This window comes from Erinaceus europaeus, chromosome 2 (assembly GCF_950295315.1).
Source record: "Erinaceus europaeus chromosome 2, mEriEur2.1, whole genome shotgun sequence".
In the NCBI taxonomy this organism is placed as follows: domain Eukaryota; kingdom Metazoa; phylum Chordata; class Mammalia; order Eulipotyphla; family Erinaceidae; genus Erinaceus; species Erinaceus europaeus.
The window spans coordinates 195,178,913-195,193,739 of NC_080163.1; the positions used below are offsets into that span (position 1 = coordinate 195,178,913).

Sequence of the window (14,827 nt, forward strand, 5' to 3'; positions counted from 1 at the left end):
GTGATATTTTTCCTCTTCTTAACTCCTGTTTCTCTGCTTCTAGCTAGAAATCATAAGTAAGCTGGCCCAGAGTAGTGAAGTCCCAGAAACAATTACAAATAAATAAATAAATAAATAAATATGGACAGGTTTTAGAAATTCCAGGTTGAGTAATCAGAACATTTCCCTCTGCCAGCATGTCAGGGCTCCCAAGATCCTTGAAGACAGAAGGGCCTTTGTTAGGGGCTATTATCCAGTCTGCACCTGTCTGCTGGTTTAGAGGGGATGTGTCTCTTCACTCTGAAACAAAGGAGACTTATTATATCCAAAGGAAGAACCAAGGCTTGGTGGGGCTATGTGGATCCCTGGGTTCATTCACCTAGAGGTGGGCAGGGTTAGTATAAAAGGCAGAGGAGATCTGAGGCTGTTTGTTTATCAGAACAGAGCACTGCTCAGCTCTGGTTTATGATGGTGTGGGGGACTGAACCTGGGACCTCAGAGCCTCAGGCATGAGAGTCTTTTTCTTTTTATCAGAGGATATTTTTAAAAAATTGTATATACTTATGGGAGTCAGTGGTAGCACAGAGGGTTAAGCACACGTGGCACAAAGTGCAAGGACTGGCATAAGGGTCTCGGTTCCAGACCCCAGCTCCCCACCTGCAGAGGAGTCAATTCACAGGCGGTGAAGCAGGTCTGTAGGTGTCTCTCTTTCTCTCCCCCTCTCTGTCTTCCCCCATCTCTCTCCATTTCTCTCTGTCTTATCCAACAACAACAACATCAATAACAACAACAATAAAAAACAAGGGCAACAAAAGGGAATAAATAAATAAAAATAAAAATTTAAAAAGTTGTATATATGTATTGGGTATAGGCAGAGAAATTGAGAGGAAAGAGAAAGAGAAGGGGGAGAGACACTTAAAGCACTGCTTCATCCCTCATGAAGCTTTTCCCCTGTAGGTGGGGACCTACAGGGGCATGAACCCAGGGGTCCTTGTGCTTGGTGACACATGCATTCAATCAGGTGTGCTACCACCCAGCCCCGAGCAAGAGAGTCTTCTTGCATAACCATTATGCTGTCTCCTCTGCCCCAAATCTAGGGCATCCTGAATCCCAGTTCTACTGGGGCTAGCTGACATTATGACCATCTTGTTCACTGTTGTTTTAAACACCTGTTTCCCCTATGAGGGGGGAGTAGTTTTAAGAGAGTACCAGAAAGGGGAATCAATACAGCAGGGGCTTTAGAAAGCCAAATACACCTGGAAAACAAGCCAGTAGAAAAGGGGAGATAGCACAAGGACCAGCATAAGGATCCCGGTTGGAGCCCCTTGGCTCCCCACCTGCAGGGGAGTTGCTTCACAAGCGGTGAAGCAGGTCTGCAGATATCCATCTTTCTCTCCCCCTCTCTGTCTTCCCCTCCTCTCTCCATTTCTCTCTGCCCTATCCAGCAATGACAACATCAATAATAACTACAACAATAGAACAACAAGGGCAACAAAATGGAATAAATAAATAATTTAAAATTTTTTAAAGAGTGGTCCGGGAGGTGGCGCAATGATAAAGCTTTGGACTCTCAAGCATGAGGTCCTGAGTTTGATCCCCGGCAGCACATGTGCCAGAGTGATGTGATGTCTGGTTCTTTCTCTCTCCTCCTGTCTTTCTCATAAATAAATAAAATCTTTTTAAAAAAAAAATTAAAGAAAAAGGGAGATAACATAATGGTTATGAAAACATATTCTCATGCCTGAAGCTCTAAGGTCCCAGGTTCAATCCCCCATACCACCATAAGCCAGAGCTGAGCAGTGCTCTGGTAAAAAAGAGGGGGAAAGCAATAAATCTCCAGAGACCAATGAAAAGTTGAATCCAGGTGAGACTAAAACAGAATAAAATAAAGAGCCCATCAAGGAGGCATCCTCTCCATGTGACTAAGCATGAGGTAGTAGTCCTTCCACTAATAAAGCCCATTCCTGCGCTCTATCTACCTCACTTCTTTGAAATTAAGTCTGCACACCTGATCCACAAAGCCTTCTGTGCTTCTGCTGCAGTGATATCCGTGAGTGGACCAGAACCTTTTTTTTTAAATATATATATTTTTAAGTTTATTTATTTATTTATTTTCCTTTTTGTTGCCGTTGTTTAACATTGTTGTGGTTATTAATGTCGTTGTTGTTGGATAGGACAGAGAGAAATGGAGAGAGGAGGGGAAGACAGAGAGGGGGAGAGAAAGATGGACACCTGCAGACCTGCTTCACTACCTGTGAAGCGACTCCCCTGCAGGTGGGGAGCCGGGGGGGCTCGAACTGGGATCCTTACGCAGGTCCTGGTGATTTGCGCCACGTGCGCTTAACCGGCTGCGCCACCGCCCAACTCCCGGACCAGAACCTTTAAGCCACTCACTCTCTGGGGGACCAAGGGATCCAGAAAAAAACACAAGAAAGCATTCCCTGCCTTACTCTTCTTCTTCTAGCGTTTGCCCTTCTTCCGTAGCCAGTCAACAGCGTCAGGTGGAGCCTGATGTAAAGTTTCGAGACCTCCTTTGAATCTGGAGAGGTGGCAGTCGTTGACTCTGTGGGTCATAGTCTGTCTGTAGCCCCAGGGGCAGTTCGGGTCGCCTTACTGAGACAGAGGTAATGAGACAAACGGTCGATTCCAAATTATATTCCTCCATGAGGATAATTTCTGGAACCATCCGTTCCACCCCGGTTCCATGGCTGCCAGTTCTTAGCAACATCGCCCCGCCAGATATTCGTCGGGATGCGGCATCATCTAAGTTCATTTCCCACGTCTACGCTCGACTGGACCTGCCAATATACGCGGATATCTTCGCCCACCCTGTCCAACGCTTGACGTCTCGTCACCCAATCTGGTCCCCTATGCCTACACTGAACTTCTCTGTTCCAGTCTCTTGGAAACAGAGTTGGCAGTCAGCTGAGGTAAAGAACAAACACCTCATCACAGACCCCTGCAAGCGTCAACCAGGCTTTGACCTAGCACGTTATGATTGGGCCCTCCTCAATCGCTATCGAACAGGCCATGGCCAGTGCGCCACTATGTTCCATCGCTGGGGAGCCAGAGACAACCCGAACTGCCCCTGCGGCTACAGACAGACTATGACCCACAGAGTCAACGACTGCCACCTCTCCAGATTCAAAGGAGGTCTCGAAACTTTACATCAGGCTCCACCTGACGCTGTTGACTGGCTACGGAAGAAGGGCAAACGCTAGAAGAAGAAAGTCTATCTGGAGCCGGAGGGGCAGTTTGGGTCGCCTTACTGAGACAGAGGTAATGAGACAAACGGGGGCAGCCCGCCCTCTGGCGGCAAGAAGCGGGAAGTGCAATCGTACCTTTTCTCCAAGGTCAAGGTCAGGGCTGAGGGGCTGAGCAGTAGTGCAGATGGGGGTTCAAGCCCCCAGCCCCCATCTGCATAGGGGAAGCTTCATCAGTGGTGGAGCAGTGATCCAGGTGTCTTTTCTCCCTATCTTTCCTCCTCCCTCTATTTCTGTTTTTATACAATTAACAAATTAGTGGGGGTAGATAGCATAATGATTATGCAAAGAGACTCTCATGCCTGAGGCTCCAAGATCCAGGTTCAGTCCCCCACACCACCATAAACTATAGCTGAACAGTGCTCTGGCAAAAAAAAAAAAAAAGGCACATGTAAAATAAATTAATATTAGTAAAAAGAATACAGATGATAATTTTAAAATAAAAGGTCAGAGATGAGGGTGGTGCTGAGGTCAACATGTTACTCATTTTTTTTAATTATCTTTATGTATTGGGTAGAAATAGCTAGAAATGGAGAGGGAGGGGTGATAAAGAGGGAGAGAAACAGAGAGACCCCTGCCGCCCTGCTCCACCATTCATGAAGCTTTCCCCCTGCAGGTGGGGACCAGCACCTTAAACCTGAGTCCGTGTACGTTGTAACATGTGCACTCAACCCGGTGCACCACCACCCAGCCCCTTGTTTTATCTGTTTTTAAAAATATTTATTTATTTATCCCCTTTTGTTGCCCTTGTTTTATTGTCCTAGTTCTTATTGTTGTTGTTACTGATGTCGTCATTGTTGGATAGGACAGAGAGAAATAGAGAGAGGAGGGGGAAGACAGAGAAGATGGGAGAAAGACAGACACCTGCAGACCTGCTTCACCGCCTGTGAAGTGACTCCCCGGCAGGTGGAGAGACGGGGTCTCAAACCGGGATCCTTAAGCGGGTCCTTACACTTTGCACCATGTGCACTTAACCTGCTGTGCCACTGCCTGACTCCCTGTTTTGTTTTACTGCCCGTCTTCCCCATCCACTAGAATGTGCATGCAGGAACTTCTGTTTTATTCACAACCACAACCACCAATGCAAATCTGAGACAGATGAGACTCAAGCCCGAGTCTCTCCTGTGGGACAGAAAATCCCCAAGCACGAGACAAGACCCCAGAATTCCCTGTGCAGGTAACCCCTAACTGCCCTTTTTGCAAAGGGTCAGGTCAGGCTCCTAAACCAGAAACATTCTCTGTCTCTGGAGCTGTGGACAGAGCTGGAGTAGGGGGTGCATAGTAGACCCCCCCCCCCCGCCCATGGATGAGAGGAAAGGAAATAAAGAAGTACTTCTTGGGGGCCAGGCAGTGGCTCACCTGGTTAAGCGCTCATATAACCATGTGCAAGGACCCAGGTTTGAGGCCTCACTCCCCACTTGCAGGGTAGACAACTGACAAGTAGTAAAGCAGGTCAGCAGGTGTCTCTCTCTTTCTCTCTCCCTCCTTGTTGGGCAGTAGGCCAGCTTCCCCCTACTTAACGCTGTGGTCTATTGACATAACCACTGTTAATTAAACACTGTCCTGCCTGCAGGGCATTGGTTTAATCCCCACTGGTTCACAATGTCTTTTTGCTCCGCCCCCTCTCCTAGTACACCCTGATTTCCACCAGTCTCTTTTCTCCAACCTCTCTACATCACATCCTGTTTCCACCCTACTTGGTGAGTATATATAACAGCTGCTTTTCTGAGTAAACACACTTGGGAGTGCCTTCTGGCTCCGAGTGTCCCAGAGTCTATCTCCTGCGACGCTAGTCCAGCATGAGTTCCTGATCCCTCTCTGAGGTCCTGATCCCTCTCCCATGCAGCATCCTAGGTTGGCTCCAGTTGAGTTCTCTCCAACCCAGAGAGCACTTGCTCAGGAAGAAACACCCTCAGGCTATCCCAGCACCTCCTTACCTCCCTTCCCCTTTCAATTTCTCTGTCCTGTCAAATAAAATAAGAAGAAAAAAAATGGGGAAAATGTCCACCTGGAGCAGTGGATTCGTAGTGCCAGCACTGAGTCCCAGCGATAACCCTGGTGGTAATAAAAAATAATTTAAAAAGAAGTCTTTTTTTTCTGTAAGAGAAATATGGAGAGAAAGATTCACACAGAGAGAGACCAGAGCACTACTCAGCTCCAGTTTATGGTGGTACTGAGGATTGAACCTGGGAGCTTTGGTGCCTCAGGTATGAAAGTTTTTTTGCAGAACCATTATGCTGTCTCCCAGCCCAGTACTTCTTTACTTAGTAAAGGGTGGGATATGATTGGGAGGGTCAGGAGGCTACAGACTTAGACCCTCTCCCCTACCTGGGCAGAATTCCAACATGTCAGAATTCTAAATTCCAATGGGGTCTTCCAGCTAAGAAGCTTTAAAAGGGCAGGGCTGGGAAATAGCTCAGCATGTTCCAGCATGGGATTTGGATGCCTGCAGCTCATGGTTCAATCCCTGGCACTACATGGATTGGAGTGGTGCTCTGGCTTCCCTCTTTCCCTTCCTGTGAAATTTCCTCTATCTCATATTAAATAAATAAAATCCATCTTTAAAAAGAAAAAAACCCATTGTCTGCAAGATGAGGTGGCAAGGAAGTACAATAAAGAAAGTAAGTAGGTGGGGGGGGGGGAAGCTGGGTGGTAGCGCAGTGGGTTGAGCACACATGAGCGAAGCACAGGGACCGGCTTAAGGATCCCGGTTTGAGCCCCCAGCTCCCCACCTGCAGGGGGGTCACTTCACAGATGGTAAAGCAGGTCTGCAGGTGTTTATCTTTCTCTCCCCCTCTCTGTCTTCCCCTCCTCTCTCCATTTCTCTCTGTCCTATCCAACAATAATGGCAGCAATAACAACAACGATAAACAACAAGGGAAAAAAATAGCCTCCTGGAGCAGTGGATTCATAGTGCAGGCACCGAGTCCCAGCAATAACCCTGGAGGTAAAAAGTAGTGGATTTGGGTTGGGTTTCTTAGTTTTGCCAACTACAAGAGAATATTAAGGGGTTTGATGATGGCTGCGTTCATTACTGCAACAGGATTTTTTAAAAATATTTTTTCTTTATTGGGGGATTAATTACAGGCAACAGTAAGACACAGTAATTAGTACATTTCTCAGTTTTCCACATAACACTCTAATCCCTCACCTAGGCCCTCCTCTACCATCATGTTCCAAGACCTAAATACCTTCCTCCCCAACTGACCCCAGAGTCCTTTACTTTAGTGGAAAACACCATATAACCAGATTTTTAAAAAAGCAGTAGAGCTAAAAAAAGTATTTATTAGATAGAGGCAGAGAGAAATCAAGAGGGAATGGGGTAGATAGTGAGGGAGAGAGAAAGAGACATACCTGTAGACACACCACTACTCCATTTTTTGTGAAGCTTCCCTCAAGCAGGTGGAAACTGGGGGCTTGAAATCGGGTCCTTGTGCATGGTGATGTGTGTGTTCAAACAGGTGCACCACTGCCCAGCCCCTGAGCTAAAAAAAAAAAAAATTTTAATTCAACTTTCTAAGATATGCAGGAAGTAAAGCTAATGTTCTCCCGTTTAGAGAGAATATATCAATTACCTGTTAATGTTTCGGTAGACAAGCTCAAATGGGTATGTTTTCATTTTAATTGAGAATAAATGCAAACTCTAAGGAAGGAAGACCCTCACTCCTGCTTAGCTAGTGAGTGTTTTCTTCCGGCTGCCGAGGCATCTGATGTGTAAATATCCCTGTCTTTTTACAAAAGGTCAGCTAGGCGGTTTGTCATCTTAAAGCCAAGGTACAAAGTTCCTGAAATTTCGTAAGGTTCCTCTGTTTGAAACAGTGCTGCCAACAAAGGACAAAGCTGAGGGTGGGGCAGGGGGAGGCAGAGAAGATGGAGAAGAGGGGGGTGGCCAGGTAGTCAGGGGCTAGGGCAAGAGTGTCAGGGAGCAACAGTTGAGGTGGGGGTGGAAGAAAGTCATGCTCCGGCCAAAGTGGAGGGTCTAGGCCTCAGCCTAACACTCAGGACCCTCAGAGGCCAGGAGATAACTCACTCAGGCAGAAAACTCATGATTTGAACCCCTGGTACCATATGGGAACGCCAAGACATAGGGAGAAGCATTATGGATGCTGTAGTGTCTCTCCCTGTGTGTATGTGTCCCTCCTGCCTGTCTCCACATGTATCTGAAATATATATGAAATTTGAAAAGAGTCAGGAAGACAGCACAGTGGTTTTGCAAAAGGTAATCATTCCTGAGGCTTTGAGGTCCCAGGTTCAATCCCTAGCACTACCAGAGCTGAGCAGTGCTCTCGTTTAGAAAATAGAACCAGGTGGTGGTTTACCCAGTAAAGAACGTGTCACGATGCAAAAGGATCTGGATGTAAGCCCCCAGTCCCAGCCTGCAGTGTGTGGGGGGGGGGACTTCACAAATGGCAGAGCAGTGCTGCAGGTGTCTCTCTGTCTCTGTCTCTCTCTTTCTCGCTACTTCTCTCTTATATCTCTATCAGAAGAAAGAAAGAAAGAGAAGAAAGAATGAAGGAAGGAAAGAAGGTAGGAAGGAAGGAAGAAGCCATCAGGAATGACAGTTATTGAGCAAGCAACCAGCCCTGATGGGAAAAGAGAAAAAAAAAAAAAAGTCAGCTCAGCACCCCAGGAGGTGTTGCAGTAGACTGAACGCTTGACTCTTGTTGTGAATAACACCCAATTAAAAATAATTGTCGGAGGCTGGGCAGTGGCGCGCCAGGTTAAGCGCACATAGTAGGAAGCATAAGGCGCTGCACAAGGATCCTGGTTCGAGCCCCCGGCTTCCCACCTGCAGGGGGGTCGCTTCACAAGCAGTGAAGCAGGTCTGCGGGTGTCTGTCTTTTTCTCTCCCCCTCTCTGTCTTCCCCTCCTCTCTCCATTTCTCTCTGTCCTATCCAACAGCAACAACAAAAATGGAAGAAATAGCCTCCAGGAGCAGCTGATCCATAGTGCAGGCACCAAACCCCAGCAATAACCCTGGAGGCAAAACTAATAATAATAATAATTGTCAAGGCAGAAGATAAGGAGTTGCAGCATTCTCAGGGAATGCAACTGACAGAATGATGTCAGGTCAGCAGCAGAACCCCTCACACCCTCCCTCCCTCCTCCTTTTTTAAAGTTTTGTTTTATTTTGCCTCCAGGGTTATCACTGGGACTCTGCCCACACGACAAATCCACTGCTCCTGATGGTATTTTTTTAAATTTTATTTATTTATTTATACATGAGAAAGCTAGGAGAAAGAACCAAGCATCACTCAGGTACATGTGCTTGTGCTACCAGGGATCGAACTCAGGACCTCACGCTTGAGAGTACAATGCTTTAGTCACTGTACCACCTCCTGGACCACCCAGTGGCATTTTTTTATCTTTTCTTTTGGTTGCTACTTTATTGGATAGGAGAGAAATTGAGGGGGGGGGAGATAAAAAGGGAGAGAGGAAAAAATGCACCTGCAGACCTGCTTCATGACTCATGAAACCTCCCCCCTGCAGGTGGGCAGCAGGGGCTCAAACCTTAGTACTTGCACACAGTCCTTGCACATATGCACTTAACAGGGTCCTATATAACCTGACCCCTTCCCTTCTTTTATACCTGACAGGAAACTGTTCCCTCCACCCTTAGGCCAGTTTTCTGGACTCAATATTCTCCTTGTCTAAATAAGGAGAGAAAGAGAATCTGTGGGATCTTTACTGGAGAATTAGCAGGTACTGCAAGTAAGTATTATCTGAACCTAAAAGAATGTGGGCAATCTTTGTACTAAACAGTTGTTCTGTTCCTGCTACTTTGAAGAGAAAGAAGTAACCACCTCTTACAACTCTCAAGCATGAGGCCCCACGTTTGATGCCAAGCTTCACAAGTGCTAGAATAATACTCTGGTTCTGTCTGTCTGTCTGTCTGTCTGTCTCTCTCTCTCTTTCTCCCCCCATTCTCTCATAAATAAATACTTTAAAAAATGACTAAGGAGTGGTGGGATTGTGCATTTACATAGATATAATCACACGCGCACACACACACACACACACCAGAACACACATACACAAAAAGTGACCTTCAAAGGAGACCTGATGGGATCTGAGCTGTAACCTCACAGGGACCAGGGAGTCTGCTGGTTCAAGGTCACTGAGAAAGCAGGGGCAAAGCCCAGGTTCAAGGAGATGTCAACAGGCCAGGCTGTGTGAGAGGGAACAGCAGCAGCCCTTGGAAGTGAACTGGCCATTCATCCATTCAATAGTAACTGTTTGCTGAACCCCTGCTATATGCTGGCCATCTTTTTGAGTGCCAGAAACAGCAAGGGGAGGATAGGGACTAGTGAGGAGGTTTCTCCAATAAAGAGCTTTTGTGGCCTTGGGAAGAGGACTGGCTAGGGAGGAGTCTGTTGTCCTCCATATTGCAAGTCCTGTGTTGGAGGTGTGAGTGGGCAGATGGAGACACGGAGAATTCAGCTGAGAGCTCTCTGCTCCTGACAAAAAGTCCAGGCGGCCACCTGCATTTCATTGGTGGCAGAAGCCACACAGCCTGAATAGAATTCCACCATGTGGGGGTCAGGCAGTGGCGCAGCGGGTTAAGCACATGTGGTGCAAAGCACAAGGACTGGTGTAAGGATCGGGTTCGAGCTCCTGACTCCCCACCTGCAGGGGAAGCAGGTCTGCAGGTGTCTGTCTTTCTCTCCCCCTCTCTGTCTTCCCCTCCTCTCTCCATTTCTCTCTGTCCTATCCAACAACAAACATCAACAATAGCAATAATGATAACCACAACGAGGCTACAACAACAAGGGCAACAAAAAGGGGGAAAAGATGGCCTCCAGGAGCGGTGGATTCATGGTGCAGGCACCGAGCCCAGCAATAACCCTGGAGGAAAAAAAAAAAAAAAAAGAAAGAAAAGAAAAAGAAGAAACAAGCATGAGTCCAAAAGAGAGGGAAAAAAAAAAAATTCTGAGAAGAGGAAGGAAAAAGCAACATAGTCTTATGACACTGAAGCTAAGGGACATGGATCTTTCAAGGAAATGGACAACGTTGTCAGCCACTGCCCAAGGCCCTCCAGCTAATGGTTGGCAGGACTGACATGTAAATCTGGGCCTACTTAATGCTTGGTTTGGGGGAGTACTGCCCAACCATCTAAAAACAAAATAAAATCAGATTCCTTCCTCTTGCCACATGCAATATAAACGCTGGCCAAGGTACACACCTCACAGTAAGATGCAAGATAGCATGTTCTTCTTTTTAAATGCAAAGTTGTGTAACCTTGCTGTGAAAATATCTTCAGTAAGGCAAGACAGGAAGCGGGGAACCACAAGAGAAAGAAAAAAATGAAGAAAGAGAGAAAGACTGGGTGGCGGCACACTCTGTTGAGCATACAGCACTATGTGCAAGTGTTGTCAACATAACCTCAGTGTTAACCTCTCGCTACAGTCAGTGGGATGCTGGTCACATTAAGAGTCTACATGAGGGAGCTGGGCAGTAGTGCAGAGGGTTAAGCACACATAGTGCAAAGTGCAAGGACTAGCGTAAGGATCCCGATTGGAGCCCCCAGCTCCCCACCTGCAGGGGAGTTACTTCACAATCGGTCTGCAGGTGTCTGTCTTTCTCTCCTCCTCTCTGTCTTCCCCTCCTCTCTACATCTCTCTCTGTGCTATCCAATAACAACAGCAGCTATGACAACAATAACAACAACAAGGGCAACAACAACAAAGAGAGAGAAATGGCCTCCAGGAGCAGTGGATTCCTGCAGGCAGCGAGCCCCACAATAACCCTGGAGGCAAAAAAAAAAGTCTACATTATTCCTTGTACCCAAAAACTTACTGAAACGGCTCTCATTAAAGAATGCCCCTGGGGGTCGGGCGGTAGTGCAGTGGGTTAAGCGCACATGCCGCAAAGCACAAAGACTGGCATAAGGATCCTGGTTCAAGCCCCGGCTCCCCACCTGTAGGAGAGTCGTTTCACAGGTGGTGGAGCAGGTCTGCAGGTGTCTTTCTTTCCCCCTCTCTGTTTTCCCCTCCTTGCTCGATTTCTCTATGTCCTGTTCCACAATGAATGACATCATCAACAATAATAACCACAACAAGGCTACAACACGGGCAACAAAAGGAGGGGGGATAAATGGCCTCCAGGAGCAGTGGATTCATGGTGCAGGCACTGAGCCCCAGCAATAACCCTGGAGGCAAAAAAAAAAAAACAGAATGCCCCTAGACTATAACCTGTTGCTCACAATAGATTTGGATCATAAGAGTCAACAAATGTTAATTTGGTTTGAAGATAAGAGTCTGCAAATAAAAAAAAGGGGCGGGGAGGAATTGTAAGAGATGGTTAGGTCTTCTCTTCAAAGGAACATGAATAGAACAACTGTTTAATACCAAAAATATTTTTTATAGAAAGTGTTACTGATAGCAACCTGTTCTCACCAGTTCTGCATTGTTTAGGCCAGCTAAGAATTACTTGCAGTGCTTGTTAATACTTCAGTAAAGTCCCTCAGACTTTCTTCCTTTTCTTATTTAAGACAATGGGAAAGATTGTGAGCTCTGAAGCCCAGCCCTGGGGTAGAGGAGACAGTTCTGCGTCAGGTATAAAGGAAGGGAGAAGGGTGAGGGAGGTACACTGATGACTGACGGCCACTGTTGGCTACACACCCTTTTGCAAAAGTTGCTTCAACTCCTTATCTTTTGCCTTGATAGGTAATTTTAAGTGGATGTTATTTACATCGAACTCTGTCAAGCCCTTGATCCCCACCTGCAAGGAGGAAGCTCCAAAGCTGGGCTGCAGGTGTCTCTCTCTCTCTCACAATTTCTGTCTCTATCCAATAAAGAAAAGCACACTTTAAAAAAAAATAAATAAATCAAAAGACAAAAGAACCAGGAAGATAACTCACCTGGTAGATCACCTGCCTTTCCATGACCTAGGCCCAGCTTTGAGCCCCGGCACCACATGGGAAGTGCCAGGATGCTGAGAGAAACTCTGGTGGCATGGTGTCTCTCCCTGTCTCTGTGTCTGTCTGAAAAAGTTGGTTCCAGCTACTCCAAAATAAGAAGTAAGTGAATTTAGGAAGAAAAGTAAAGTGATTACAGTGCACAAATAACATGGGGGGTGGGTGGAAAGTAAGTGAATGAACTACCTGCTACCAAGAACAAGTCTGAGTGTCATGTGCATTTAGTGCATCCTTAGATGCATCACATCTCTTAAAATCTGTTCTTGTCATCCTGTGGAATCCCCCACCACCCAGAGCTGGGGTTACTTTCTATTAGAATCTCCCCCATTTTGCAAGTGGAGAAAATGGAGGCACAGTAAGGTTAAACCCCTGCGGGGGCTGGCTCTGAATCTCTCCTGGCTTCTCTCCTTCTCCCTCTCACTCCCCTCTCCCTCCTCTCTCCCCCCCCCTCCCTTTCCCTCTCTTTTTCCTCTCTTCTTCTCTCCCTCTCATCTCAGCAATATGACTTCTCCTTTGCTGGCCTAAGTTTACCCAGCTGGAAACCGGACTTCACCTTACTCTTGGGTTTGTTTCAAGGGTTAAGTGGTGGTGGGGGTGGGGCTTGGGAGGAGTGTTTAGAAATCTGAGTCCAACTTGCCTCATTCCCTGCAGGAAGAAGGAAAAGGAAGCAGGGGCCTGCTCCCCACGTCTCACCCCCCTCCCCCCCTTCTCTCTGGTGGTAAGTTCCTGGTAAACTATCTCCCTAGTGTCCAGAAGAGAAAAGACACTGGGCCAGAAACCACAGGGGCCCCAAGGCTATCCACACAGGCTCCCCGCCCCCTCTCCCCATCTCACTCAGAGGCGACCACATCTCATCCTGCTGACTTGGGTCAGGGAAGGAAGTGCAGACAGGGAAAGTCCAGGCGGGGGAGGTGAAGCAAGACCTCAGGCCCGCCCTTCCACCAGAAGATAAAGGTCTCGAGCCAGCCGTGCTCCCATCCAGCCCTGCACGCCCTACCCTGCCCTGCCCGCCATGCCCGGCCTCTGCGCCCTGGTCGCCTGGGCCCTCCTGGTCCTGCTCCGTCCCGGAGAGGCGGGAGAGAAGTCGGCCTGCTGTGGCCCCGTGGTGCCCCGCCGGGAGTGGCGGGCCCTGGCTTCCGAGTGCTCCCAGCGTCTGGACCTGCCTGTGCGCTACGTCGTGGTGTCTCACACCGCGGGCAGCGCCTGCAACACCCCTGCCTTGTGCCTGAAGCAGGCGCAGAACGTGCAGAACTACCACGCGCGAACGCTGGGCTGGTGCGACGTGGGCTACAAGTGAGTGTTGCCAGGCTGGAGGCCTGCTTGGAGGAGGTGGGAAGAACCCCCAGCCCCACCCCCAAGCCTTCCTTTCTCCCCTGGGGCTGGGTTGGCAACTAGGAGGGAGGGCTGGGGTGGGATGGACGACTGAAGTCGAAATGTGATTCCCAAGGAGAAAGAACAGAATGCCTTTGGCACAACACAAGTTACAGGCTATAAGGGAGGGTCTTGGGGATAAGTGCCAGGAACAGGAAAGAAGGGACTCCTCCTCCAGGAAGTCCTCTGTCACTCATCAATACACTCCTCACTCAGCTTCTTGATTGGAGAAGATGGGCTTGTTTACGAGGGCCGTGGCTGGGACATCAAGGGTGACCATGCAGGGCCCACCTGGAACCCCATGTCCATTGGCATCTCCTTCATGGGCAACTACATGGGTGAGTGGACCTTGGCCAAGCAACTTTGTTTTTTATTAGCACTGCTCAGCTCTGGCTTATTATGGTGGTGCTGGGGACTGAACCTGGTACCTGGGAGCCTCAGGCATGAAAGTCTAATATAAACCACTGTGCTATCTATGTATCTCCCCAGGGCCTAGGTATGGACCTGTCTAAACACAGGGTTCCAGTGGGATTGGCTGGTCTACTTAAAAGCTCTGAGGCCAGTGAGGCACATTAGAAGTACCTGACAAGTGACATAGGTTGTTGGGGGGAGGGGATGAGATTTAGGAGGGTAAGTCATCATGACAATAGCTGACTCACACCTCTCACCTGCCCTTCTCTCTCCACTGGGGAAACTGAGGCACAAAGAGGATGTCACTGCTGGGGGGCAAGGATGGGGCAGTAAGAACAGGTCCTGTGTCCCCGAGTGGTGACTTTATACTCCACACAGCCCATGTGGCTCTGCACAGCCTAACCTCTGCCTCTGCCTTCTCCAGAGAGATCTCCCCCACCCCGGGCCATCCGGGCACTTGAGAGTCTGCTGGCTTGCGGCGTGGCTCGGGGAGCCCTGAACCCCAACTATGAGCTCAAAGGCCACCGGGATGTGCAGCAGACACTCTCTCCCGGCGACCAGCTCTACGAGATCATCCGGTCTCTGCCTCACTACCGGGAGTGAGGCTGTCCAATCCCCCCAACCCCACCACTACCCCACCCCAATAAAAGTGCAGCCCCAGCGGTGTTCCTGCCTCCCTGCACACCCTCATCTCCCGCAGGGAACCTGCCTCCCAGCACCTGGTCCTTGCTGGGGCTCACAACCCAAACTCCCAGCCCTGAACTAAGACCCCAACGATTCCACAATTTCCCAGCTCAGAACCCACAGGTCTCATATCCCAGCGCAGAAGTCAGCATCCAGTGGGCCCTGATGTCACCCAATGCCACCAATAGCCTCTGGGGTTGCT

The 14,827-nt window shown here is 48.5% G+C and overlaps 2 protein-coding genes across 4 annotated transcripts in view; one reads left to right on the top strand and one right to left on the bottom strand.

Moving 5' to 3' along the window:
* Positions 1-12,562, bottom strand: part of UGT8 (UDP glycosyltransferase 8) — a 193,256-nt gene extending 180,694 nt beyond the window's left edge. For all 3 annotated transcript variants that reach the window (XM_060186115.1, XM_060186120.1, XM_060186119.1), the window contains exon 1: positions 12,103-12,562. In XM_060186115.1, the coding sequence (XP_060042098.1) occupies positions 12,103-12,160 (58 nt within the window). In that variant the 5' untranslated portion in view covers positions 12,161-12,562. The remainder of the gene's footprint in view (positions 1-12,102) is intronic.
* A 489-nt stretch (positions 12,563-13,051) lies between these two features.
* PGLYRP1 (peptidoglycan recognition protein 1) lies at positions 13,052-14,601 on the top strand. Its single transcript, XM_007532185.3, has 3 exons — positions 13,052-13,452; positions 13,747-13,868; positions 14,366-14,601. Exons 1-3 carry the CDS (start codon positions 13,172-13,174, stop codon positions 14,542-14,544), a joined length of 582 nt encoding a protein of 193 aa, XP_007532247.1. The 5' UTR covers positions 13,052-13,171; the 3' UTR covers positions 14,545-14,601.
* The last annotated feature ends 226 nt before the right edge of the window (positions 14,602-14,827 follow it).

Excerpts from the sequence above, each read along its gene's own strand:
- PGLYRP1 (XM_007532185.3), top strand. The coding sequence starts at position 13,172 with ATGCCCGGCCTCTGCGCCCTGGTCGCCTGGGCCCTCCTGGTCCTGCTC. Across the intron at positions 13,453-13,746 it reads TGGTGCGACGTGGGCTACAA|CTTCTTGATTGGAGAAGATG; the intron begins GTGAGTGTTGCC and ends CTCCTCACTCAG. Across the intron at positions 13,869-14,365 it reads CTTCATGGGCAACTACATGG|AGAGATCTCCCCCACCCCGG; the intron begins GTGAGTGGACCT and ends TGCCTTCTCCAG.